Source organism: Syngnathus scovelli, chromosome 9 (assembly GCF_024217435.2).
Source record: "Syngnathus scovelli strain Florida chromosome 9, RoL_Ssco_1.2, whole genome shotgun sequence".
Lineage (NCBI taxonomy): Eukaryota > Metazoa > Chordata > Actinopteri > Syngnathiformes > Syngnathidae > Syngnathus > Syngnathus scovelli.
Genome location: NC_090855.1, coordinates 13,150,017 through 13,174,953, shown reverse-complemented (window position 1 = coordinate 13,174,953; position 24,937 = coordinate 13,150,017). Strand labels below are relative to the sequence as shown.

General features: G+C 48.2%; 4 protein-coding genes and 1 long non-coding RNA gene across 9 annotated transcripts; 3 read left to right on the top strand and 2 right to left on the bottom strand.

Annotated features, from left to right (window-relative positions):
* Positions 1–1,509: 1,509 nt before the first annotated feature.
* Positions 1,510–8,698, top strand: LOC125975644 (carcinoembryonic antigen-related cell adhesion molecule 5). The gene is made up of 13 exons (XM_049731447.1): positions 1,510–1,679; positions 1,749–2,042; positions 3,135–3,416; positions 3,562–3,825; positions 4,806–5,081; positions 5,148–5,399; positions 5,546–5,821; positions 5,902–6,153; positions 6,306–6,581; positions 6,649–6,900; positions 7,516–7,800; positions 7,977–8,225; positions 8,316–8,698. The coding sequence occupies exons 1-13, from the start codon at positions 1,634–1,636 to the stop codon at positions 8,402–8,404; spliced, it is 3,093 nt and encodes a 1,030-aa protein (XP_049587404.1). The 5' UTR covers positions 1,510–1,633; the 3' UTR covers positions 8,405–8,698.
* pafah1b3 (platelet-activating factor acetylhydrolase, isoform Ib, gamma subunit) lies at positions 7,515–10,663 on the bottom strand. Its single transcript, XM_049731813.2, has 5 exons — positions 10,532–10,663; positions 10,038–10,127; positions 9,852–9,968; positions 9,668–9,790; positions 7,515–9,577 (listed from the first exon to the last, which is right to left on the bottom strand). Exons 1-5 carry the CDS (start codon positions 10,610–10,612, stop codon positions 9,317–9,319), a joined length of 672 nt encoding a protein of 223 aa, XP_049587770.1. The 5' UTR covers positions 10,613–10,663; the 3' UTR covers positions 7,515–9,316.
* prr19 (proline rich 19) lies at positions 10,632–14,217 on the top strand. 4 transcript variants are annotated; one of them, XM_049731640.1, is made up of 5 exons: positions 10,632–10,774; positions 11,518–11,600; positions 11,876–12,790; positions 12,942–13,087; positions 13,165–14,217. In XM_049731640.1, exons 2-5 carry the CDS (start codon positions 11,582–11,584, stop codon positions 13,651–13,653), a joined length of 1,569 nt encoding a protein of 522 aa, XP_049587597.1. In that variant the 5' UTR covers positions 10,632–10,774; positions 11,518–11,581; the 3' UTR covers positions 13,654–14,217. The 4 variants fall into 4 exon arrangements, with proteins under 4 accessions (XP_049587597.1, XP_049587599.1, XP_049587598.1 ...); XM_049731642.1 differs by having other exon boundaries at positions 10,663–10,774; positions 11,881–12,790; XM_049731641.2 differs by lacking the exon at positions 10,632–10,774 and adding an exon at positions 11,151–11,393 and having other exon boundaries at positions 11,881–12,790.
* tlr21 (toll-like receptor 21) lies at positions 14,215–18,251 on the bottom strand. Of its 2 annotated transcripts, none has more exons than XM_049731470.1 (2): positions 18,143–18,251; positions 14,215–17,252 (listed from the first exon to the last, which is right to left on the bottom strand). In XM_049731470.1, the coding sequence occupies exon 2, from the start codon at positions 17,178–17,180 to the stop codon at positions 14,235–14,237; it is 2,946 nt and encodes a 981-aa protein (XP_049587427.1). In that variant the 5' UTR covers positions 17,181–17,252; positions 18,143–18,251; the 3' UTR covers positions 14,215–14,234. The 2 variants fall into 2 exon arrangements, with proteins under 2 accessions (XP_049587427.1, XP_049587428.1); XM_049731471.2 differs by lacking the exon at positions 18,143–18,251 and adding an exon at positions 17,968–18,132.
* A 4,975-nt stretch (positions 18,252–23,226) lies between these two features.
* Positions 23,227–24,062, top strand: LOC137840651 (uncharacterized). Its single transcript, XR_011087488.1, has 2 exons — positions 23,227–23,384; positions 23,478–24,062. It is a non-coding gene; the product is annotated as an uncharacterized lncRNA (long non-coding RNA).
* Positions 24,063–24,937: the final 875 nt, after the last annotated feature.

The following is a 24,937-nucleotide window of genomic DNA, read 5'->3' as shown; positions in this document are numbered from 1 at the left end:
CATTGTATCATATTGTTTGCCTTCATTTCATGTGATGTAACGTGTTCGTGATAATAAAATATTTGTCTGGTGGACACGAGCTATTGAACGTGTACAGAAAGTACTTGGCGCCAGCACAAACATGTCAGACGGGTGAGGGTGGATCAAGTGTAAACACCAAGCAGTTTCGTTTCAGTTTCAAATGCCACGGTGCGGAAGAGGCCCACATGTCCCCTATGGATCAGACTATAATAATATTTTGAATCGCAGTAACGTCATCATGCAAAATGATTCATCATATTTCCACTGACTGCTGACCTGCCATTCTCAATGTCACAAATAAAAGACATTTGATGTTTATGTGTGCATAAAAGACACTTGTCTTTGCTTTTGGGTGGTTTTGTGAACGTAGTAACCAAAGCGCATTTGTTTGATGTCAATTTATGGTCCAGTGGCGCACGAGTCGAGCGACGACCAGCTTACTCCAGTTTGGGCTCGGCCCAATGCAAGGGTACGTATGGACAAACACGCACGCATGACCAATTTCGGTTCTTCATGCATGTATTTGGAGGGCCCAAAATTCCAAAGCGCTAGGGAAAGGCTTCCCCAGAAACGCCACCACTGAACTTATCGCAAACAAATTTGAAAGAAAACCGCCTCTACGAAATTGCATCTTTGCTAGTTAAACACGAACACACTGTTAACAAAAGGTATTATTTTTGTGTGTTTGCCCAACTGAAATTGTCTGACCTCAAACTGTTTATGATGCAACAAATATTTCTGTGTTTGGAAAACATGGAGGCGATGTTGCTCAAGCTCAAACATCCTTATCTTAGGAGCAACAGAAAATTCGACTCAATTAATCAAAAAAGAAGTTTCAAGCTGCTTATTGCCGCTTGGAAAAAATTACACCTTGTGTACAGTATGCAAAACAAGCACACACCTTTTTCTTTTAGCTAGCTTAAAGCTAACACATGTTGAAAAAGACAACAGATGGTCTGAGTAATGGCATCAGTAGCCAGATATGTGAATACAAATAGTGCAGCAACACAAACAAACAATATAACACATTTTCTTGACCTTAAGTATTTTTTTGATTATCTGACTCGCTTACAGACTTCATTTGTGTCGTCGTGATTTATTTTACTGGATCTAATGGCCAAGTTGCTCATACTAAATCATAACAAAAACACTATTTTAATTCACAAACTCGTCAAAGTTGCTTTTTGTGAGTTAAACACCAAAATATAGAATTTGGGCAAAACATTTTTGTGTTTGCCCGAATACAAATGTGTGGATTGGGCTGATGTGAAATTGCTCATTACACTACAAATCTTCCAGTGGTTATTCAAAGTGTGAAGGAATGTTGCTCGAGCTCAAAGGTCCTTAAGTTAAAGGAAAGCGTCATTGTGTTACCCCCACTCCCACGACAAGTGGATGGAAAGTTGTCGAACAAGAGAGGTTTACAGTAAATGGACACGCCTGTGGCGCAGCTCCGGGAGGATCAGGGCAAAACAGGGCGTGGTGGCTTTGTGGCGGCAGCGTTGAGCATTTGCATCAACACAAAGTTGTGCACAGCAAATATTTGTTATCAAGGCAGCGAGCAGGATTGGTCATCAATTAGTTTTGCTAAGAAGGCCTTGGGGAACGCATCATGTTAGTGTGTCTCATCATCATATCGCTGTTTTCCTGCTCAGCAGGTAAGACTAAAATCTCTCTGAATCAAATGATAATGAAGCAGCGCTAAAGACCATTTTCCCTGTCTGTAGATCGTGCACAAGGTCAAGGTATATCCGCCTCGGAGAACCCAATAGCAGTGGGGAAGAATGTCACCCTTTTCAGCCAGAACCAAGTTAGCACGGGTGCGTGGCTCTTCAACAATAACCTGGTGGTCATCATATTCCCCGGCGGAGCGGTCACCGCCTCCAACTGGACGGGCAGGGTGGTGTTCAACGCCAACACCTCAGCGTTGACGGTGATGTCACTCGGGCTGAGGGATTCCGGGACGTACACACTCCAAGACGTGGGTTCCTCCGCTTCACAGTTAGTGCTGTCGGTTCAAGGTAAGGCATGGTTTGTGGAGAGTAGCTGGATAGCCCAGGATACGTAGTAGAACATGGATGAATTGATTACACCGTTGTCTGTCTGCATGTGCCCTGATTGACTGTTGACCAATTCAACTGGTTGCAATGGACTGTTGTCATGGATGGATGGATGGATGGATGGATGGATGGATGGATGGATGGATGGATGGATGGATGGATGGATGGATGGATGGATGGATGGATGGATGGATGGATGGATGGAAGGAAGGAAGGAAGGAAGGAAGGAAGGAAGGAAGGAAGGAAGGAAGGAAGGAAGGAAGGAAGGAAGGAAGGAAGGAAGGAAGGAAGGAAGGAAGGAAGGAAGGAAGGAAGGAAAGAAGGAAGGACGGACGGACGGACTGACGGACTGACGGTCTATATGTGCTCTCCAGTTGATTGGCGAGCAAGCCAGGATGTATTCTGCCTTTTGTCACAGAAAGGTGGGATAGGATTGAGCTGCACCCAAACCTGAATGAGTTGTAGATGGATGGATGGCTGTGTCTCTGTCTTGCCCTGTGATAGATTGGGGAGCAATCCAGCAGATATGGGGGACTCTAATCACTTGACAGTAGTCAAACTCAAGCCGTTGAATTTAGGACTTTTGGCTTACTTGGCTAAAATTTATGGACCTTGACTTGGATATGACATCCGCAAACCTGATGCATGACTTGACAAGTCTTTCCACGTTACAGTTGAAAGTCAGCATAGTGTGCCGTTTTTTTTTTTCTTCCAAAGACATGTAACAATGCAGACGAGCTTTGCTGTCTGTAAGAGCCTGCTACAGTATCTCCCAAACATATACACACAAGAGGGAAACTATTTTGTGAGCAGAAGTTTTAAGTTTTACTCCCTCCCTTTGAGACTTTTCTGCGATTAAGGGCTATATAGATTAACTTGACTTTATGTTGTTGCAAAGTTATCCAGAACCGTCTTATCAAAGTCAAAGTCTGCATTTTTTTCTTATACTTAAGGAACCGAATCCATACTTTGACTCCTTACTTTTGCCACTTCAAGTTTGAACACATTACAAATCATTTGAAAAAACTTTTGTGAGCCCTTCTTTATCCACAGAGCCTATTTCGGGTATAACAATGTCCACAAATGGCACCGACCTGGTGGAGTTCAATGACACGGTGGTGCTCACCTGCGCTGTGCTCATGGGCACTTCCCTGTCCTTCACGTGGCTCAACAACACGGCCGACGTGACGCCCGGAGAATATGTGCACTTCAGCCATGACGGCTCCGTGCTCACCCTCAGCAAAGTGACACGCTACGACGAGGGCCCGTTCAGGTGTAACGTGACCAACGGCATTAGCCAGGGAATCACCTCGTCTGCACAATTCAACATCAGCTGTAAGTTGCAGGCCACAAAAGTGTTTTTGGTGTTAAATATGGTCTCGTTAAAACTTTAGCACTATTGCTGATGTTTCTGGAATATATCTCACACTCAGTAGCATCTGTCCAGTACTATTTCCCACCATTCCTTTTGTTCCTCCAGATGGACCCACAAACGCCGCCGTGTCAGTCTCGCCCCCGGTGCACACCCACATCACGGGCTCAGACATTACCCTGACTTGCTCGGCCGAGTCCAAACCCCCTGCGACGATCCAGTGGATGTTGGATGGGATGAACCTCAACCACAGCGGGGCACTTCTTGAGCTACCAATGGTTGCAGAGAACCACTCGGGGGACTACCAGTGTCTACTGCACAACTCTGTCACATCCAGGTTCAGCAGTGTGAGCTCAATGATCAGGATCATGGGTAAGGTTGGCTCTTCTGTTGCAGGAGAGTGTCTGTTTGTGGCCCGTGAACTCCCCCGTTCATGAGCAAATAGATGAATCTATATATGGTAGTCTAGATCTAAGGACTGAATGGTGACCCTTCTGGGTTTTGTCTGGCTTGGGACAACATTCAATTGGTACAGGGCCCAGTTTCCCCAAATGGATGGGGTTTCCAGTTTCTGGATGCTCTGGTTTCTGATGAGCCTGAACGCGATAAACAGCAGAAAAATAGTAGCTGCTCATCTGTCTGTTTGTGCCCTGTGATTGACTGATGAACAATCCAGGTGTGCCTTTGACCCAGTTAACTGGGATAGATTCCAGTTGTTGCAGTTTTTTTGTGACTGAATAGAACAAGCGTTTGAAAGTAGACATTATGCATTAGAGTTTACGAGCGACCTTGCATGCGATAAGCGGCACAAAATGGCTGTCCGGTTTTTGGTCTATATTTTTCCCATGATGGCAACCAATCCAAGGAGGAGTTTGCCTTCCACCTACACTCAGCTAGGATAGACTCATGACCTTGAACAAAATAAGTAGAAAATGGATGTCTCGATGGCTGATAGTCATGTTCTGTGAATGACTGGCAATCTAGAGGAGGTTTCAGTTACTACCTGTCACCGGTGGCCAGATAAACTGCTAAAAATAAGTGGATGGAGAAATGGAAGGTTGCTGTCCTTACGATTGACAGGCATTCAATCCAGGGAGTAGGCGGTCTCAACAGGACAGCAGTAGAAAATGGATGTTATATTATTTATTGTCCTTTCAGATTGACAGTAGTGCCCACACGTCACAACACACTTGAAGTGGCGCTTTCACAAACAACGATGAGGCGGTTTCATGCGGGCTCAAGTGCTGGAATGTTTATGGGCTACGAAGTTAATCTCACACCATTTGAGACCAAAACTAACATCAAATCTCCTTGCAATGATGTTTTACCCTAAACAAGAATCGGTCCCACAGCGCCAATAACGGCCGTCGCGGTGAACCACACGAGCGGAGTGGCGGTGGCCGAGGTGCCCTTCACCCTCAACTGTCATGTGAGCGGGGAGGCAGAAGTCATCCATTGGATAAAGAATGGCAACCTGGTGTCTGCTGACAATACCACCATCTTTGATGTGGAGAACCGGACGCTGACTCTGAACCCGGCCCAGCTCGCCGATGCTGGCCAGTACACGTGTCATGCTTTCAATGCAGTGAGCAACATGACCAGCAGTCCCTATACCCTGGAAGTCTTCTGTAAGTCCAAAACATGTGGTCCACTGATTCAAGTAAAAAGTAATCTTGTGTTGATTGTTTTTGAAGACGGCCCACAGACGCCAGTGATTACAGGACCCTTCATGGCCCTGACTGGAAACCAGGTTCTCCTCAATTGTTCCAGCACCTCGCATCCTCCAAGCGTGTACAGCTGGCACTTCAACGAAACCAAGGTGGCTGACACCTCCGAATACCTGACCGGCCCGCTGGCGCTCAACATGAGCGGGACATACACCTGCACAGCCTTCAACAATGTCACCGGGAAAAACAGCACCACGTATCACACACTCACTGTTTTGGGTAAGTGGAGTGACTCATTATTTAATTTCCTCAAATGGCCTCTGACAGAAACTGCAATATTCTATTTTTACATTTTGTCACCCCCTGTCCAATGTACGGGGAAATGTTGATGCTCCATGTCTTCCCTGGCTTCAACCTTTCCACAGCTCCGGTGCGCATGGCCTCGGTAATGGCGGCGGGTGCAAACCCGATCCTGAACCACACGTTCAGCCTCACCTGCGAGACCGTAGGAAGCGTGGTGTCCATCACCTGGACGCAAGACGGAGTCCCGCTGTACACGGATGGCAACACAAGCCTCTCCTGGAACAACGGCACCCTCACCTTTGAGCCTGTGTTGCTATCCCACAACGGCAATTACACGTGCAATGCTTCTAACCGTCTCAGCAGCTTCACCAGTGAAAATTATACCCTCAACGTCATATGTGAGAATTTTTACATGAGATGACACGACCACCATTGTATCTGTGCTGTGACAAACAAGAATACAAATTTGATGTTTTAGATGGACCCGGAATACCTAACGTCACGTCGCCCAACGTGACGCTGGAAGGAAGCAACGTCACACTCAGCTGCAGCGCCTCATCATACCCGCTCAGTCAGTACACGTGGTCCTTCAATGGCACGAATGTGGCCAACACCTCTATGTACGAGACAACTGCTCTCAGCACCAACATGAGCGGGACATATACGTGCACGGCCCGCAACACCGTCACTGGCGACAACAGCTCAGCCCATACAGTGCTGACCGTTCTCGGTGAGACCTTGTGATCATTTTCCACCAAGAACCAGCACAGCGACGATTAGAGTTGCAACACGTTAAAACTAGCTACCGTGACAAATATTCATTTTATACCATACATAGCCCTGAAAACAACCAGCAGATAACCCGTGTGTTATTTTTTTCAGAGCACATCAAATACATCCACATAAATGTGTCCGTGCATCCTTCCGTGGAAGGATACGCTTACATGTTGATGTGCAACGTGTCCGGGCCCGCTGACCATGTGTTGTGGCAAAAGAACGGAGAGCCGCTGATCACCGACGCCAGGATCACCATGTCCACCGATAACCGGACCGTCACATTCAACGAGCTGCACCGTAATGATTCCGGACAGTACCACTGTCGGGCTTTCAATCCGGTTCAACACATGCTAAGCCTTCCTCACTTGCTTCTTGTCAACTGTGAGTATGACGTAGACATCAAACGGTGACATCGGTGCCAAATCAACTTCATGCTTTATTGCTGCAGATGGACCAGAGACGCCGATGGTTTACGGTCCACCCGTGGCCGTGGAGGGACAGTCGGTAAACTTCAGCTGCTCGGCAGTGTCGCTGCCCGATAGTCACTTCAGCTGGTGGCACAACATTACCTTGGTCGCCAACAGCTCCATGTTTGTGACACCTCCTCTGACGCTAAACATGAGCGGACAATACACCTGCATGGCCCGCAATCCCGTGTCAGGAAAGAACATCACCAGAACCCTGATGCTCCACGTTATTGGTAAGAATCCACGACAGTGCCCAAATGTCTCTATGTTCTGGTTACTGACATCAGTTACAATTTACAGTTAAATTATTTTTTATGCATGAGGTCAGAGCATGGCAGCAAAACACAAAACGAACTAAGGGCTAGAACAGATGTGGGCAAACTACGGCCCGCGGGCCACAACCGGCCCACGGGGCCGTTTAATCCGGCCCGCCAAACCTGAACAAATTGTATTATCAAACTTTTTTTGGGGGGGGTCATTTTCCCTGCAATTACTATGTTTCCCCAATAGATGGGGAAGCGCCCGCCTGCGCATTTACTCCCGGAAGTGCATGTACGTACTAAGTAGTACGGACTCGGGGCACTCCGCACTCTATTTCCATCAGTGCCGAATTTTGAGTGTGGGCTGTGACGTCAACATTCTCATAATTCGCGCACTGAACTTTCAGATACAGTTTTACGCTAATGCCACCCACAAACCTTCCCCTGGAATCCTTCCATTAAAATGAGTGGCCCGAGGAAAAGAAAGGTGGACACTGAGTGCCGAGTGTCTAAAAAAAAGAGTAGACAATTTGGCTCGACCTACGTGTGTGAGCAGACGTTCAGCCCCATTGTCATTGTCATTTTCAGAGGACATCAAGTCAGTGAAGGTGCAAAACGACACGATTCCCACCGATGGCGACAACTTCACGATGACGTGTGTAGTGGACGGGCCGTACGCGTCCATCCAGTGGAAGAAAAACGGCACAGAGTTGTCGGCAAACTGGTCCGCTACCAATCACTCCCAATACCACATGGAAGAAAACAAGCTTCACTTCACGCCCTTGACACGCTACGAGGACGGCACGTATGAGTGTATCGCCAGCAATCTGGTTGGGTCTCACAAAAGCCCTGCGTACGAGCTCCTGGTCAACTGTGAGTACTGAACAAATTGAAGCTTTTGCTTACCGACAGCCGGAATAGGCCTCAGCTCAAACCCCGACCAGAATCAGGACAAACGTTATTAAATGGATAAATGTAAACCATATTGTGATTGGCACCTTACAAAAAAAGAAATCCCTGGTTTGCTTGACCGCTCGTTCCACTTGCAGACGGCCCCCTCAGCGTGACTATTTTGGGTCCGGAGTTGTCCAAAGAACTCTTCACCGTTACCATCACGTGCGTGGCAGATTCGCGGCCAGAAAGCGAGTACGAGTGGTTCCTAAATGACATCCCCTCATCGGCCATTGCCTCGAGCAGCGTCATCCAAATTCCGTTGCTGGAGTCCAACTACACGTGCAAGGCGACCAACCCCGTCACTAACATCAGTATGTCGCGCAGCAAGTCGATCAGCCCTTTTGGTGAGTACGACTCTCCTTCAACGACATTCCATCATGGGCAGAAAATGAGAAATTCCCTTCATTTCTCTGAAATGTCATTTTTTTCCCCAGGTTCTGCTTCCGCCCTCCAGTCCATATCGCACAAATATCTGGTGATCATAAATGTTTTGATCGTGTCTGTCCAGGCTCTCTTCCACTGAGTAGCTCCAAATCATTTGCGGCATCCCGTCGTTGGTCAGCTCGGAAAGGCGGCGGAGACATCATCTGTTCTTCATTTTCGTTTTTGACGGCAGCACTTTGTGATTATTGCTGTCACTGCACTGGAACGTGCTTTTCCTACTTTCAAAGAGGCACCATTGCTAACAATCAACTCTTGCACTTTTGGCCAAAGTCGTGTGAGATCAAACCATATGATGTGTGTTTAGACTTTATCAGGCGTTGACTTGTAGTATTTTTTGCGAAATCAATAAAACTTGGAAGACTGGTTGATCCTCGGGCCGTGTTGTTTTGTTCGTTTAATTTGGGGATATATACATCCAAATCTGGTGAACGGCATGGGACTCAAGTCAGTATGTACCAGCACTTCTCTGAAGTGGAGGACATAGCAGAAGATCGGGCAGTAAATATACACAAAAATCACACCCACCAAAAGAATGCTGTTGTCTTTCTTTAATTTGTCTTCTCAGCTTAGACTGCTCGCAAATTGAAGCAATGGAATTTTTCTGAAGGCCAAATTGGAGCGGCGCCTCCCGACACAAGACTTGTACAACAAACACATTTGTGGCATTTGTTGTTTTCAACTACAGTACAACAGCAAAAAGTGCTTAAGGACATGGATAAAGTCTGAGGAGGAGCGTCATCACGGGACAAAAACAGGAGTGGGAGCTTCATCTGGACATTAGTCTCCTTCTCCAGCATTTCACATTTATTTCATAATTATTATTTCACTATTTTCATTTCAAGTGTTTCGGTCCCATTACCTGTAACAGTGATTGACAACCACGTCGCCCACCGATGCGTTGTCATCGATATTATTTGTCATTCTTGCTAAGCTAGCGGGTATGAGGGACCAGTGCGAGTCGTCTATACGTGCGCATGTGTGTACGTGTTACTCAGTTCTCGGCAGACCTATCTAGCATGGACTTGAGGTGGGTTTGCAGCGGCTCACACACAGCCTGGTAGGCCTGCGGACTGAGGTGAAGGTAGTCGTACATGTCCTGGTGGGAGATGCTGCCGTTGGAGTGCACGAAACCCGGGTCCACGTTCAGGAAGGAGGCGTGAGCGAGGCCGGCGACGGCTGCCCGCACCAACCGGTTGACCTCGGCGTTGCGCTCACGCAGCGGGTTTGGGGACTTACCTCTGGGCAGGAGTCCCTGCATGGAAGAGGGATTTTCAGGTTGGAAAAAAAAAAAAAGCAGAGGCCGCTATCAGTACTGATACTTAATGGAGGCGTGACGACTTACCAGCACGAGCGTGTGAGCGTGCGGCAGCTTGTTCTTGACCACTTGGACGATTTCCATGATGCCGCCGCAGATCTGCTCTGCGGTGTGTCCGTGGTTTTGAGTTCCCACCCACAAAACAACGATCTGGTGCGACAGAAGCAATGGGATGACGTCACCGTGTCCATGCTAATGATGTGCACAATACCTTTGGGCTGATGTGGTCCAGTTCACCGTTGGTCAGTCTCCAGAGCACGTGCTGCGTGGCATCACTGCCAACTCCGAAATTGAGGGCGTGGAGTGGCGAGAAGAGTTGTCGCCACACCTACAAAACATATCTGGCTTGCACATGAACATCAATTTAGAAGGGTGGACACAAAGGATGTTTTCTTACACCAAATTGATGCATGTGCTGCACCAGAAAGTCACCAACGAAGAGGACGTCGGGTTCTTTGTCTTTGCTGTCGGACAGGAAGCGGTTGTGCTGCACATGGGCAGAAGAACTATCAATACAGGAAGTGCCATATTGAAGGGTTTTTATGTTATTTTTGTGATGCCACCACAGTGGGGCTTCGGCTGGATCAGCCTTTTCGGCCAGTAGAGGGTGCTGCTCGACTTTAACAGTCATAAGTAGTTTAATGCACTAAAATGTGGCTAGACTGGATGAAGACTGGTAATGTGTGGATGTATAACAGCGCCAGCAAAGTTCCGGCGCAGAAATATTGAGTGGACCTATTTTTGTGGTGTAGTCATTCAACTACTAGCCCTGCGTCAATTATTAGTAGATGGGAGAGAGGTTTTGAAATTGTATGTAAATTGCATGTGAATTGGCCGGGGGGGGGGGGGGGGGGGGGTTAGGGTTACGTTTGAATTACGTTATGAACACACCATCGACATCCATCGTCCGTCTCCCTGGGTGTCCAAACAGGCGGTGGGTGTGGCGGCCGGGTTCTTCTCGTCGGCGCTCATAGTCGGCCCCGATCAGCGTTTAAAAGCCGCCACGTATGACTTTGGCTCTTTCTGTTTCAACGGCCCAACCCGAAAGAGAAAAAGAAAACAAACAGTCTCGACAACACGGCTAACCGGGCGGTCGTTTCAGACGCCAATGAAATTAGCACCGGCGGCTAGCTTGTGAGTTTTTTTTTTTAAATTCAACTTACAATGTGGCTCGTTTACCTTAGTCGTTGAAATAATTGTGCGCCACGATATATGATGGATCAAACCAGTGAGAATTTACGTGAACGTTGAAATGGATAATTAAATAGTGCAAAATCGTGTCATCATCTCCCCAAATCCGTTTCAGGAAGTGAGGTTCACGCTGATGGCCCGTACCACTGCAATCCTGTGGGGATAACGGCACATTGTTTCAAAACATTTCATTCCCTTAGCGGTGTTTTACAATCACGATTCACCATTGGCGAAAAATATTAGATATGTTAATACTGGGCTTCATAAAGTTTAAATGGGGAAATGGGAGGGAAAAAAATGTGCTACGTTGTGGAACTCCTTCAGGAATGTGTCAATGGTCCGGTCGAGCGACGTTTGAGAGCGCCACAATTGCGCATGCCTGGCGCATATACGCGTCGCATTTGGGGGGACGGTTAAAACTTTACAATTAGCTGTGATGTTAGCAGTTGTTTTTGAATTAATTTAATTGTAAGGTTCATTCGTCGGGTTCGCTGTTAATTCCGCCTCACGCGGCTTAAATTGTTTGTAGTTAATTTGGGCGGAGTACAGGAACACCATTCAGGTGCGTCTTCCGTTTAAATTGCAGCTGCAACCACCTGCATACGGCTAACGGGCGCGATCGATTGTACCGTTCACCATCACTCCACGTTTTATAAAATAAAATAAAAAATGGATTGATTTTGCAGGTGTGGTGAGCTCTTTGATCCTGATCAGTCAGTCTCCTGTTTTGGCTCTGCAGACGTCCGTTAGATGGCGCCCTCGCCAGTTTGTGAGTAAAGTGAACTTTTGATTGAATATCTGCAACGCGGCCACGTTAGCTTAACTTCCACGCGTTCAGTGTTCAGTTTTGGATAGAATTGAAACAGTTGTAGACTGCCAAACTGCTGCTTGTTCTGCAGCAAGTGAGTTGACTGCCACCAGACAGCACTTGTATAACATCTGTATCTTAAAATAGGGTGATATGAGTATACCGGCATTATGGCAGTTTTTTTTTCCAGAAATATTTTATTTTCAAACGTGTTTGATTTTGTTTTTTCTCTCAAGTCAAGATGGCAGAGAGACAATCCGTGGGGGCCTCTAAATGCCCAGCGGACGTGAGCAAGCACAAAGTGAAACGCCTGAAGTCACGTAAGGAGCGCAGTCAGGTGAGAGGCAGCAAGGACACCTGCAAGCTCAAAGCGCGCAGCTGCCACGCTCATGACAACCTGGATGTCGGGAACCCATACGGCTGCTGCCGGCACAGCTGTTGCCGGCACAGCTGCAGGAGGGACGGCGCATCGACCCCGCCGCCGGAGCTCTGGGAAGCGCTGGTTCCCATGCAAGAAGCCAGTGTCATCACGGAGGCCCGCCTCACCGGCCGCCGTGGGCTCTTCAACCGCAAGGTCAAGTCTATCGACATCGAGCAGCTGTTACTGGGGAAGAGGGAGGCCAGGGTCAAGGAGACAAAGGCAAAGGCGACATCCTCGCACGTCATGACTGCTGCAAGCGGTCCCGATGAGGAAGCCGGAGCCACTGAGGAAGGACGTGACAACAACAGCCTGGCGTCAGATGTGACGCCGGACCAAAGAGAACGACAACATCCAGCAAAAAACGATTTGCGCCAGGGGCTGCCATCCTCTGCTGAACGCACGCCGCAGAGAAAGAACCCCCCTGACCCGCGCCCGCCACCTAGCCCGATTCGCTGTCGGCCCGTCGTCGTGGAAACCAAGGCGGACACGCATGCCCAAAGAGAGGACACTGGCTGTAAGTCCGTCGCTGTGGTGGCACGGCACCTGTGCGAAGCCTTGCGCTTCCCCTTAATGAGGAAGAGGAATCTGGTGGCAGAGAGCAGGGAGGTTCTGGTGCGGGCTCTGCGAGCGGCGCACGGCCAGCGCCTGCAGCAGAACCTCCTCCACCATCATCCCAGGACAGAAGTCCAATATCCCACACAGAAAGACTGGGATGGACGCTTGATGCCAGGTAAGTGACGCCACAAGCGCCAGAGACCCCAGAATCATCCATGAGTACCTCCAACTAAAATATGCCGCACTCGTATCTGTCATACTTTAACCCCCTTTAATTTATGGCCTTTAATTTGATAAACAGCTATGGATTTTTGTTTTGTTATTAGACACGTTCCCAGCACCATTTCAAGTCCACTCTGCGGATTCCTTCTACTTCGGCAGCAAGGATGCTTCCGCTTTGGAAAACACAAGGAAGGGAAGGCAGCACGTTTCCTGGGATCTCAGGAGCTCGCCACAGCAGCACTTCAGCCAGGTATGAATGTCTGATGTATTTTATTTTCTTGTAGCAAAGCCTTTAGACGCCTGCACCTTACTTTGTCTTCTGAGAAGAGCGACGCTTGGCAAAGCAGCCCCATGAACACCTCGGCAGGCTTCTTGGAGGACATCTTCAGGCCTCGCGTCTCGCCGGAGGACTTCAGCATGGATTTTGGCTCCTCCTCGACAGAGATTCATCACTTGTTTGGCCCGCCTCCCCCCTGTCGAGCGGAACCGGCGACACACGGCTTTGCCAAAACGGACTACACTGTGGGTCCATTTGAGGACTATTTTGCGCGGAGGAGGTTGAGTCGATCGCAGGCGAGCTGCACGCAATTTGGCGCCCGCCAGGAGCTTGCAGCCCGATATTCACCTGAGAGCTTTCCCCTTGAGCGGGAAACCTTCTTTGAAAGTCAACAGTACTTCCCCAGCCCCATTTCGTTCTCACAACCTTTAACCTCCTTCCACGACCACCGTTACCAGCCATCTTACAGTCCTCCATCTTTATTTGCATCCTTGTCAAGTCCAAAGCCCTTGTCCTTTTACCACAGGAAATTGTACTAACTATTGTATTAACCCAAAACCCAAAAAGGCAACGTATTCTTAGCAATAATATGCTCTGTCTTGCCCCCACAAATCCAAATTATATTCTGATGGGTTGTGCATTTTTTGAAAAATAATTAAGCAGATTCAAACCTTTTCATCTGGCACATACGACAGAAGAATTTTTCTACCATCAATTCTCTTTGAACTCTCTTTCTGTTCACGTCTCGTATGCTTTTTTTTGTTCTCTCATAAACAGTCAGACAAGGAAGAGTGAAAGTGGGAAATCCAAAATGATCACAATGAACCTCGAAAATGTGGAATGTCAATCCAAATTGCAAAAAACAGTCCAAGCGCTGTGTCCTTTCTCAAAAGCTCATTAGTCGAGTATCTCAAAGCAGGAGACATGATGCATTTTATGTCAAAATTTCCAATGCTTCCTCTGTGTTTTAATAACACACCTGTGACATTTGTTCACCAAAATAGCCAATTAGATCAAGAATTACATTTTCTTTTCTTTTTTTCTCATTTGCAATTCCACTTCAACTTTTGCAGATTAAATGACTTGGATGACTAACAAGCTAATTAGTCGCACAGTTATTTTAATAAGTGCAATAGTTTCCATCCGCTATGAGAGTCAGAGTGTCAGAATCTCCCAAATCGTCCGGACCCGCCCGAGTTTCGTCACCGTCCTCCATTTCCAGTTTGCTCCCAGCCTTTACTGCACGACGCAACTGATTCCAGAAGAGCTCCTGGGCCTGCTCGGGGTTGACGCAGTCCGACGAAGGCCACTGCAGATACGTCTTTTTGAGCATGACCTTCCGCATGCGGTGGTAAGAGGACATTTGGCGTTCTGAGACAGGCTCCAGGAAGACAAGCAGGAGCACGTCGCGGTGTTCGTCGAAGAGCCGGTAGCTGGCCAGCTGGATCTCCAGGGAGCACCACTCGCTCTGGATGAAATTGCGACTCACCACGCAGATGGTCTTGCGGCTGCTGTACACAGCCGCCACGATGTTGTCCACAATGTCCCGGCCGGGCTCAAAGTCGCGGTGATGCAGGCAAAGTTTCAGAGCGGAGCCGGTGCCTTCCAGCTTGGGCAGCAGCTGCTCCATGACCCACACTTCGTCGTTGGAATTGTATGACACAAATGCGTCGTACGTGCAATTCTCCTCCTCCTCCTTGAATTTGCGCCACTGCTCGCCAAACCAGGATCGAAAGACGTAGTAGCCGTACTTCATTTTCCAGTAGAGTTTAACGTAAAGCAGCGGGATGACTGTCAACAGAGCCACTGTGACCGCCGTGCTGAAGAAGAGAAACTCGCCCAGGTCAATGAAGCAGACGTTTGTCTCAAAGTTGTAGAAGTTCTTCTGGCCGTCCTGGCACGGTAGGTTGTAGACGTAGACCACTTGGACCGTTTGGTTGTGCACTGTCCAGTTCTGCAGCTGGGAGTTGAGGCAGGTGCAGCTGAGCGGAAGGTTGCGTATGTCCAGGTAGCGCAGACGATGCAGGTCCCTCAGCATGCCCACGTCGAGGCTTTGCATCCCGTTGTGGTTGAGCTGCAACGACTCCACCTGGCTGAGATTGCCAAACACCTCCCGGGAGAAGTTCTGGATGCCCGCGTTCTCTAAAGTCAACTTTCTCAAGTTGCGAAGGTTCTTGAACATGCCTGGCAGTAGCGGAATGTTCACGTCGCAGCACTTGTTTAGCGTGAGGAAACGCAGGCACTTGAGCTCATCAAAGGCATCAACGGCAATGTACGAGATTTGATTGTTGGTGAGGTAAAGAGAAGTGAGGTTACCCAGGCCGCGGAAAAACTTGCGTGGCAACAGCTTGAGGCCATAGGGACGCTGGTTGCCCAACTTCAAATCCTCGAGTCTGCTGAGATTCACAAATGGCGATATGACGGTGAGCCTCGAAAAGTGAATAAAGTTGTTCTCCAAATCCAGGACCTTAAGCATGCCCTCAAACACGGGATGGAGGCACATGTCGATCTGGCTCAGGTGGTTTCCGTCCAAGTATAAGTTGGACAGGTTTCGGAGTCCTTCAAGTCCTGCAGGGTGAATCTGGCTGATCCTGTTCCCTCCCAGGTCCAGCGTTGCCAGATTGTTAAGCCGGTAGAAGGTCTTGTTGAAAATGACAGCGATACGATTGTTGCGCAGGTTGAGCGTCTGCAGTGAAGTCAAGTCCTCAAAGTTGTCGAAGAAGAGGTCGGTGAGGAGGTTGTTGTCCAGACGCAGTGTCCTGAGCCTGACCAGCCCTTTGAGCGCTTTTTGAGCCAGAAAGGCGATGTTGTTGATGTTTAAATTCAGGGTGACAACGTTTGGCGTGTGATGGAAGGCGTAGGGGAACACAACCAGAATTCGGTTGTAGCGTAATTTCAGCTCCTCCAATTTGTGGAAAGGCCTCACATTCCTGCACGAGTAAAGTCTGGTTAGCTTGTTATTCTCCATGATGATCGTTTTTAAAGATCGATTCTCGCCAAGAAAACGGAGGCAGGTTGAGTTACTTTCCTGGAGGCTCCTGGAGGTTATTTTATTTCGCGATAGATCCAGAGACATTCTGATTGTGGGGCAACGGGATAGCGTGCCATTTGCAAGATCCCTTATGCTGTTGTTGCCCAAGCGTAGGTCATTGAGATATTTCATCTTTCGTCTCAGCACCTCGCACAGTTCAAGCAGCAGAGAGCTGTTCTTCACACCTGTGCCAGTGAAGTCCACGTGGCCCGCCTGGATATTACTGATGTTTAAAAGCTTGATTACGTCAACCGCGGTGGTGTCCAATTTGAGGTAGTTGGTTCGTTCCAGGTCCACACCGGCAAAATCCTCAGCTTTCAGTCTAGAATTGTAGGACAAATCCAAGATCTCCACCCCCGAGAGGAAGGAGCGCTGGCATCCCAACGTGGACAATTTGTTTTGATACAGGTACAACTTGGTGAGGGACTTGGGGAAAGCTATGCGGTTGTGCTCCAGAGACGTGAACTTATTGTGGCAGAGCTTCAGAATCGACAGATTCCCCAAGCGGGACACTGACTCGACAATCTCTGAGAAGTTTGTCAGGAGATTCTGCTGCAGTACTAAAGTGCCAAGCTTGTGCACGGCAAAGAAAATTCCTACCGGGAGCCGCTTGAGTTGATTGCCCCTCAGCAAGAGGAAAGTGAGATTGTGCAAGCTCGCAAAGAGCGAGGGGCTCAACTGAGAGATGTTATTGAAGGACAAGTTGAGAGACCTCAGTTGGTGCAGGTCGCTGAAGGCCAAGGCGTCAATGGTCCTCACATTGTTGCTGTCCAACCGGAGCAGCTGAAGTTCCTTGAAGCGGGTGAAGGCTTTGTCGGGAATGTGCGGGATGGAGTTGCCCCAGATGCTGAGCTTGATGACGTGTCCCCGCAGGTCATCCATGATGGCGGAGATATTGGTCTCCTTACGTTGGATGCATTTGAAGCCAAGGTTCCTGGCTCCGTCCCTCGTCTCAATGCAATTCTTGAAGGTATACGCCGCCGCCACTGCCAAGACTAGCGCGAGATATGACAGCCGATAGACAAGAGCCGCCATGGCTCAGCGTTCTCCTGGCAATGCACTTCAAAGTCCTTCAAAGGCTAATTTTGGACCTACGTCCGAGTATATCTGAGGGTAGAAAAAGGACAAGACATGAGTGGTATCAAACGCACGCTGCTTTTTGTTACCACCTGTCTTACGCTGACAGTACACTTCCTTATAAATAACTTCCGTTTCTCTTTTTAGCAACAAGACTCCAGCTGCGCACAATGTTCTTGTTTCGCTTTCTTTGTCTTTCTTTTCTTTTAAACATGCAGCATTTAAGAATGAATACTGGCTCATTGTCAGCTGCAGAACAAGTGGCATTTGAGAAGAAATGCTGGCTTATTAAAAAAATAATAAAAAATAAATCTGTGATGTAAAATTCAATGACTCAAAAGCTATTGTATGATTTATAATGAATGTAATTATGAATGATTAAACAATTATATTATTGAAAATGACTTCACAACATACATATAGACACATTTCTAAAGGTCATGACATTTTTATTGGAAGGATACGCCTGACAAAATAAATATTGGATCATCATAAAAATATGTACAATTGTTTTAATGATGTCAATTGAAAACTCAATTTCCCCTGCTGTTACTCATAAATATCTAAATAACAGGCTTGTTGAACACATATCAATCATATGCACTGTATGAAATTTGCTAGAGTGAAAGCACAGCGTGTACATAGTGTGAGTGAAGTCATTATTCACTATCAGAAAATGTCCCGGCATGAACGTCACACTTCAGGTGAACAAAAAATTGGGATTCTACAAAAGAATCAACATTACCTTACACTCGAGATCTTTGCACTCAAAAGGAAGAAATAATTGCAACAAAAGAATACTTCAACTTCCTCGTGAGAAGACAACCTTTTGCACACTCTGCACCAAACACCGCACGAAAAGGCAAATCTGAGTACTATTTGGAAAAGAATGAAACAATTGCAGTATTATGTAGTCTTACCCGATATCAAAGGAAATGTGTCTTGTCACCTTCTTTCTTTGTCTGAAAGAGGAAGAGGAATGACACTGTTGCCCTTTGCAATTCCCCGGTACTTTGCTGACGTCAACTAAAGGTTGAACAAATCCAAACAAACATTTGAAAATTACACGCAGACACAATTGGGTGATGGAAGGTGTTAGGGTTGACAACTTACTTTGATCGTATGATTATGTTGGGATGTAGACTAGAATCATTTGCTAAAACCTTCCACCTTTCCTTGACTCGTTGAAACTTTCCACATTCAGTTTGTTGAAACCTTCTAAATAATGTGGAAACATTCTTGTTAGTTATCTAAAATGCTCAACTACTATCTCTTTCCACAACCTTGTAAAACAAAGCACTAAGACCCTCTGCACTGATTAACCAGTTTGCAGAAGTGACCCCCTGTTCCCTCTCACCCCCACCCTGCTTTCTCTCAACAAATATTCCCTTGCAAGAGGTGAAAGTTAGACTGCTTTTAAGCACCTGTACCACACAGGGCGCTGATGGCTTTCTCCGCTTGCAAATGGCCAAACTGCCTCAAGTGTGGTTCTTGCATAAAAGGTAGAATGGGCAAAACTTTATCTATAAGGGATTAATTGGAAGGGAGTGATTGCCAAAATAAATAATGAGTCAACATTGAGAAATAATGAGCTTTCTATGACCCGCCCTGCCAATCAAGTAAATCACATGCACCTCACGCCTCATTAACAACGCCATTTAAACTCCGTCATCCCAGCCAGTCCTTGTCAGTCTGTCTGGTGATGCTCCTCAGTTGCTCACTACGCGCTCTCTTACCGACTCCTGTTGCCGACCATGCCCGTTTTCTGACCCTCCCAAGTTCTGTCTGCCGCCAGCCCTGACCATTTGCCTGTTTACGACCTCTCTCTGACCGCCACCGCCTGTCCACCACTTTACCCCCGACCACGATTATCAGCTGCGTCCTGTCTTGCTGTGCGCTTACTCTGTTGTCCTCTACAGTAGGTTGGTTCCAGCCATCCGCCAGCCGTCCGCCAGCCAGGCGCGCAGTGGAGTGCGACCCGTAGTGGCGTAACAGTTCCCGTCCACCAGTCGAGCACCCAGAACGTTGTCGCTCAACCCAGCCAGACCTCCAGCTCGTCACATTCCCCTTCGCTCTTTCCAATAAAATTTACGGCGTAACGCACTTAGGTGTCCAGCTCGATCTGTTCGTAAATATAAGATTAGTTTTCAATGTTATGCGGACGACACCCAATTAAATATGCCGTTAGCAATGACAAATCCGTGAAATTGTTGTAATCTTGAGGCGTGTCTTGCTGAGATTAAACAATGAATGTCTCTCAATTTCCTACTTCTTAACCCAGATAAAACGGAGATGTTGATCATTGGTCCTGCTCATTATCAGCACCTATTTAAGGAAACCACTGTCAATCTGAATGTACTATTACCCAAAGTGATACTGTAACCAACCTCGGTGTTATATTTGACTCTCCTTTCAAAAATACAATAAGAATATCACTTGAACTGCATTTTTTCACCTCCGTGATATTGCTAAAATTCGTCCAATTCTTTCAACCCGTGATGCGGAAATTATACATGCGTTGATTACTGTTATGTATTGTTCACTTGTCTTCCTAAGGCTTCTATTAAAAGGCTACAGCTGGTACAAAACGGTGCAGTTATCAGCACCTAAGAAGCCTGCCATCACAGGTTTGAATGACTATAGACCTGTCGCCCTGACATCTGTGGTCATGAAATCTTTCGAGAGGTTAGTGTTGAACCACCTGAATGACATCACGGGCACCCTGCTCGACCCCCTGCAGTTTGCCTACCGGGCAAACAGGTCGGTGGACGATGCGGTCAACATGGGACTGCACTACATCGAGATGAGCCGGGAGGACCCGAGAAAACCCGACCGCGCGGCCCGGATGCCGATTGACTCCGTAGTTATTGTATTTTCGTTACTTTGAGGATTGTATTAACCCCTAATCATGCCTCCAAAGAAAGCAAGTGGGAGCAGTAAAGCCATCCTAAACACAAAGATGCTCTTAAAGCAATGCAACAGTGAGTGCCCGGCGCGCTGCGGTCGCGCGATCGGACCAAATTAAGCTCCCTGCGTACTGAGGCCCACTTAAATTTTGGAAAGTACATCAGGACTTTAAAAATATTTTCTAAATTTCAGCGACGGCTCGGTCACAATAATGCGACCAGCGGGGTGCAGTTGCTCGGTCCGCGACGCGCTACGGTTGCGCGTTCGGCGGTGCGCTGCAGTTGCACGAACGGACAAAAATGCGCAAATGAAAAAATGTTAAGAAAAAAAAATGCATTTTTTTTTTTTTAGTCTTGTAACGGACTAAATTTTTTTTCCATTACTTGTAATGGGAAAAATAGCTTTGGAATTCGACCGATTCGCTTCTTGAACCGCCTTCTGAAACGGAAGAATGACTATAGACCTGTTGCACTGACATCTGTGGTCATGAAATCTTTCGAAAGGTTAGTGCTGAACCACCTGAAGGATGTCACGGGCCCCCTTGCTGGACCCCCCTCCGGTTTGCCTACCGGGCAAACAGGTCGGTGGATGATGCGGTCAACATGGTACTGCACTACATCCTGCAACACCTGGACACCCCAGAAACGTACGCCAGGATCCTGTTTGTGGACTTCAGCTCGGCGTTCAACACCATCGCTCCTGACATCCTCCAACAGAAGCTCATCCAGCTCGCGGTGCCTGCCTCCACCTGTCAGTGGATCACCAGCTTCCTGACCAACAGGAGACAGCGTGTGAGGCTGGGGAGCATTACATCTGACACCCGGACCACCAATACTGGAGCCCCTCAGGGGTGCGTCCTCTCCCCACTGCTCTTCTCCCTCTACACCAATGATTTCTCCGCAGGTGACTCTCCTGTGAAGCTCCGGATGTATGCAGACGACACCACTTTGTCAGGACTCGTCCCCGATCGTGTCATAGTTCTGTTCGTGTGTGTGTGTGCTCGCCCCTCCCCTCCTGTGTGCCCATGATCAGTGTGATTATTCCCACCTGCCTCTCGTTACCTGTCGTGTATGTAAGTCCTGTCGGCCCCTCACTCCCTGTCGGATCGTCGATGTCGTCACGTTTGCTGTCCTTGTGGTTCCTGTCTGTTTCGAGTCTGTTTCTGTTTGCCATCCCTGTCGGTCAGTCTGTCATGTTATTAGTTTGCCAGTTCTCGTCTGTTTCCCTCGATGCCTCGTTCCACTTCCCTTTTCCCTCAATAAACCCTGGTCCAAGCTGCACTTGGTCGTCCTGCTCCATGTTCCACTCCCATCCGTGGCAGAACGATCCGACCATCACAGACACCAATGCTTGGACCCCCCTCCACCACCAGCTCCCGCTGCGACGCCCGATCCACGTCCGAGCAGGTTCCAGCACCATGGGCTCCACAGCCGCCGTCGAACTCGCTCCCGCGACACCGGACCCGCGGCCGCCATTGGAGTTTCTCCCAGCGCCATCGGCTCCGTGGCCGCCATCAGACTTCGCTCCGGCGTCACTGGACCCACGGCCGTCGTCGGACTTCTTGCCAGCAACGCCAGACTTTGAGCCAGCTGCGCCAAACCAGCGATCGTCCCTGGCTCCACTCCCACTGCTGCGGCGCGTGTGACTCTTGCCGCTGCATGCGGTTCTGACTCTCCGTTTGCCCGAGTGCGGTTCTGTCCCCCAAGTCACCGCCCGAGTGCGGTTCTGTCCTCCAAGTCGCCGCCCGAGTGCGGTTCTGTCCCCCAAGTCGCCGCCAGCGTGCGGTTCTGCCCCCAAGTCGCCGCCAGAGTGCAGTTCTGTCTCCCAAGTCGCCGCCAGAGTGGGGTTCTGTCCCCCAAGTCGCCGCCAGAGCGCGGTCCTGTCCCCCAAGTCGCCGCCCGAGTGCGGTTCGGTTCTCCAAGTCGCCGCCCGAGTGCGGTTCGGTTCTCCTAGTTGTTTGTTTTTTGGGACGTCGGGAGCCGTCCCTTGTGGGGGGGTTCTGTCAGGACTCGTCCCCGATCGTGTCATAGTTCTGTTCATGTGTCTGTGTGCTCGCCCCTCCCCTCCTGTGTGCCCATGATCAGTGTGATTATTCCCACCTGCCTCTCGTTACCTGTCGTGTATGTAAGTCCTGTCGGCCCCTCACTCCCTGTCGGATCGTCGATGTCGTCACGTTTGCTGTCCTTGTGGTTCCTGTGTGTTTCGAGTCGGTTTCTGTTTGCCATCACTGTCGGTCAGTCTGTCTTGTTATTAGTTTGCCAGTTCTCGTCTGTTTCCCTCGATGCCTCGTTCCACTTCCCTTTTCCCTCAATAAACCCTGGTCCAAGCTGCACTTGGTCGTCCTGCTCCATTTCCATCCGATCGTGACACACTCTCATCGGACTGATCCAGAACAGTGATGAGACTGCGTCCAGACAGGAGGTGAAGCGGCTGGTCCACTGGTGCAGCCAAAACCACCTGGAGCTGAACCCGCTCAAGACCATGGAGATGACAGTGGACTTCAAGCAAGGCCCTTCACCACTTTCACCCCTCACTATCCGCAGTAATACTATTCGCTCAACAGACACCTTCAAGTTCCTGGGAACCACAATCTCTCGGGACCTGAAATGGACCGGCCACATAGACTCTGTCCGGAAGAAGGCCCAGCAGAGGCTGTACTTCCTGAGACAGCTCAAGAAGTTCAACCTGCCACGGGAGCTGCTGAAGACCTTCTACACTGCCATCATCCAGTCTGTCCTCTGCACCTCCATCACTGTCTGGTTTGGATCGGCCTCCAAACAAGACAAGCACAGACTGCAACGGACAATAAGGACTGCAGAAAAGATAATTGGAATCAACCTCCCATCTATGCAAGACTTGTACCTGTCCAGGACCAGGAAACGTGCAAGTAACATTTCAACAGACCCTTCTCATCCAGGTTGCAGTCTGTTTGAACTACTCCCCTCCGGACGGCGTTATAGAGCTCTGTACACTAAAACCAGCAGACACAGAGACAGCTTCTTCCCCCAGGCTGTTGCTCTGATGAACTCACACCACTCTTAGAGTCTCAGAGTCATTACTGTGCAATAACATCCTGCTCCCCACACCTTTTTTGTCTACACTGTTGTTGGAATAATTTTAAGTGAAGCTTTGGCCTGCCAGACCTGGAGGCCTCGCCTTTACGAGTTTATCTTTCCTTTTATCTAGGTTCTTCCTTTTTAGTGATAGGGATGTCTTTTGATCCCTGTCAGCCATTTGTATCCTTCCTGTCCTTATGTTGTCTGTGTGTTTTGGTTCCCGTAAGAGGCCTTCACTAACAATGAGCAGGGCTTATTTGCATAGGTGACATGTTCTTTGTTTGATTCACAGGAACTTCATTCCTTTTATATTTAGATGTAGGTTTGGTTCATAGATTGTAGTTTATCAGACCTATTCTTCTTTGTTAAGGGTTACATACAGTTAGAAGTAGTTGCATAAAAGTTATCCCATATTTACTCAATGTTTGTTTAAGGAACTGCATACCGGTTACCTCACATTTGTTTAATGTGTGTTGAAATGTTTAGGACAAGTTACTTATTATTATGTGTTAATTACCAAGTAGATAAAGTTAGCAAAGGTCTAGTTGCATTTGTTCCACAGCAAAGCGGCAATCAACGTGCGTCAGGGTATTTGTTGACCTGAGGACAAGTCAGCCAACTGTAAAGGAAGACAGCTGGGGACGGCCTCTGCGGGGGGTCACGAGCCAACAGCGGAGTGCTAATTCACACCACACTACATTCTTTTGCTAATCAGCGTTGCTACAGACACAATCCCCCTCCCTTTAGTGTAGCAACGCCTCTGTAACCAGGGCAACCATAACATTAAAAAGAGGGGCACGTGGAGGAAGGACTCAGAACTGATGGAGGTTGTAACTGAGATTGCTTTCTCTATCGTTCTCCTCGCGAGTAAACCTGTTCTGGTTGTCTTCTCCTCTTCATTCCAGCGAGTGATTTAATGTCTAATCGTATTTAGACCCAACAACTGTTTGTACTATGTGTCCTCTCTGCATCCATTGCAGCCTGGTCATCCTAGAAGAGGGACCCTCCCATCTGTGGTCTCTTCTCAAGGTTTCTCATTTCCCCTAGCTGGAGTTTTGAGTTTTTCCTTGCCCTCTTGAGCGTTTAAGATCAGGGAACGTTTGAGAATATCTTCCATTTTTCACATGTCCTGAGTGTTGTTGTTAGTCACCTAAATGTTGAACAGAGGCTGTGATTTACCGAAGTCAAATTCCTTGTTTGGCACGCTCAAACATGGCGAATAAAAAACTCTTGAATCTCTTGAATCTTGAATCTTGGGTTGTGGTCGAAAACCGAGGTTTGACTGTATTTTTGCTATTCTTGTTAAAATCACACTTACATGTATAGTGTATTTTTATTTAGGTCTCATGCAATGTATATTTTATTTCTAAGCTTAGAGGTGACTAGGTCACGCGCGCATGGGATTTTATGGGGCCCTGGCCAGGAGGGCAAACTTCCTGGCACCAGGATACAGGAATCAGCCATTTGGTTAGAATCAACAAGGCAGGCTGGGGGGTCAGAGGATATCCAGCCGCCCTCGTTTGCATGCGCCCGAGTAAGGGGGGCATGGGGTATAAGACCCAAGCGGGAGAAGACAGGGGCGCTTCTTTTTTTGGCTAGAGAGAGACACTTCAATTCTGACATCGGTTGAATACAAATTTCTTCGAGGAAATTCTGGTCCACCATCTGGCGTCTCAGGAGGGGGAAGCAGTGCAACGTCAACACTGTTTACAGTGGGGATGGCGTGCTGCTGACCTCGACTCGGGACGTCGT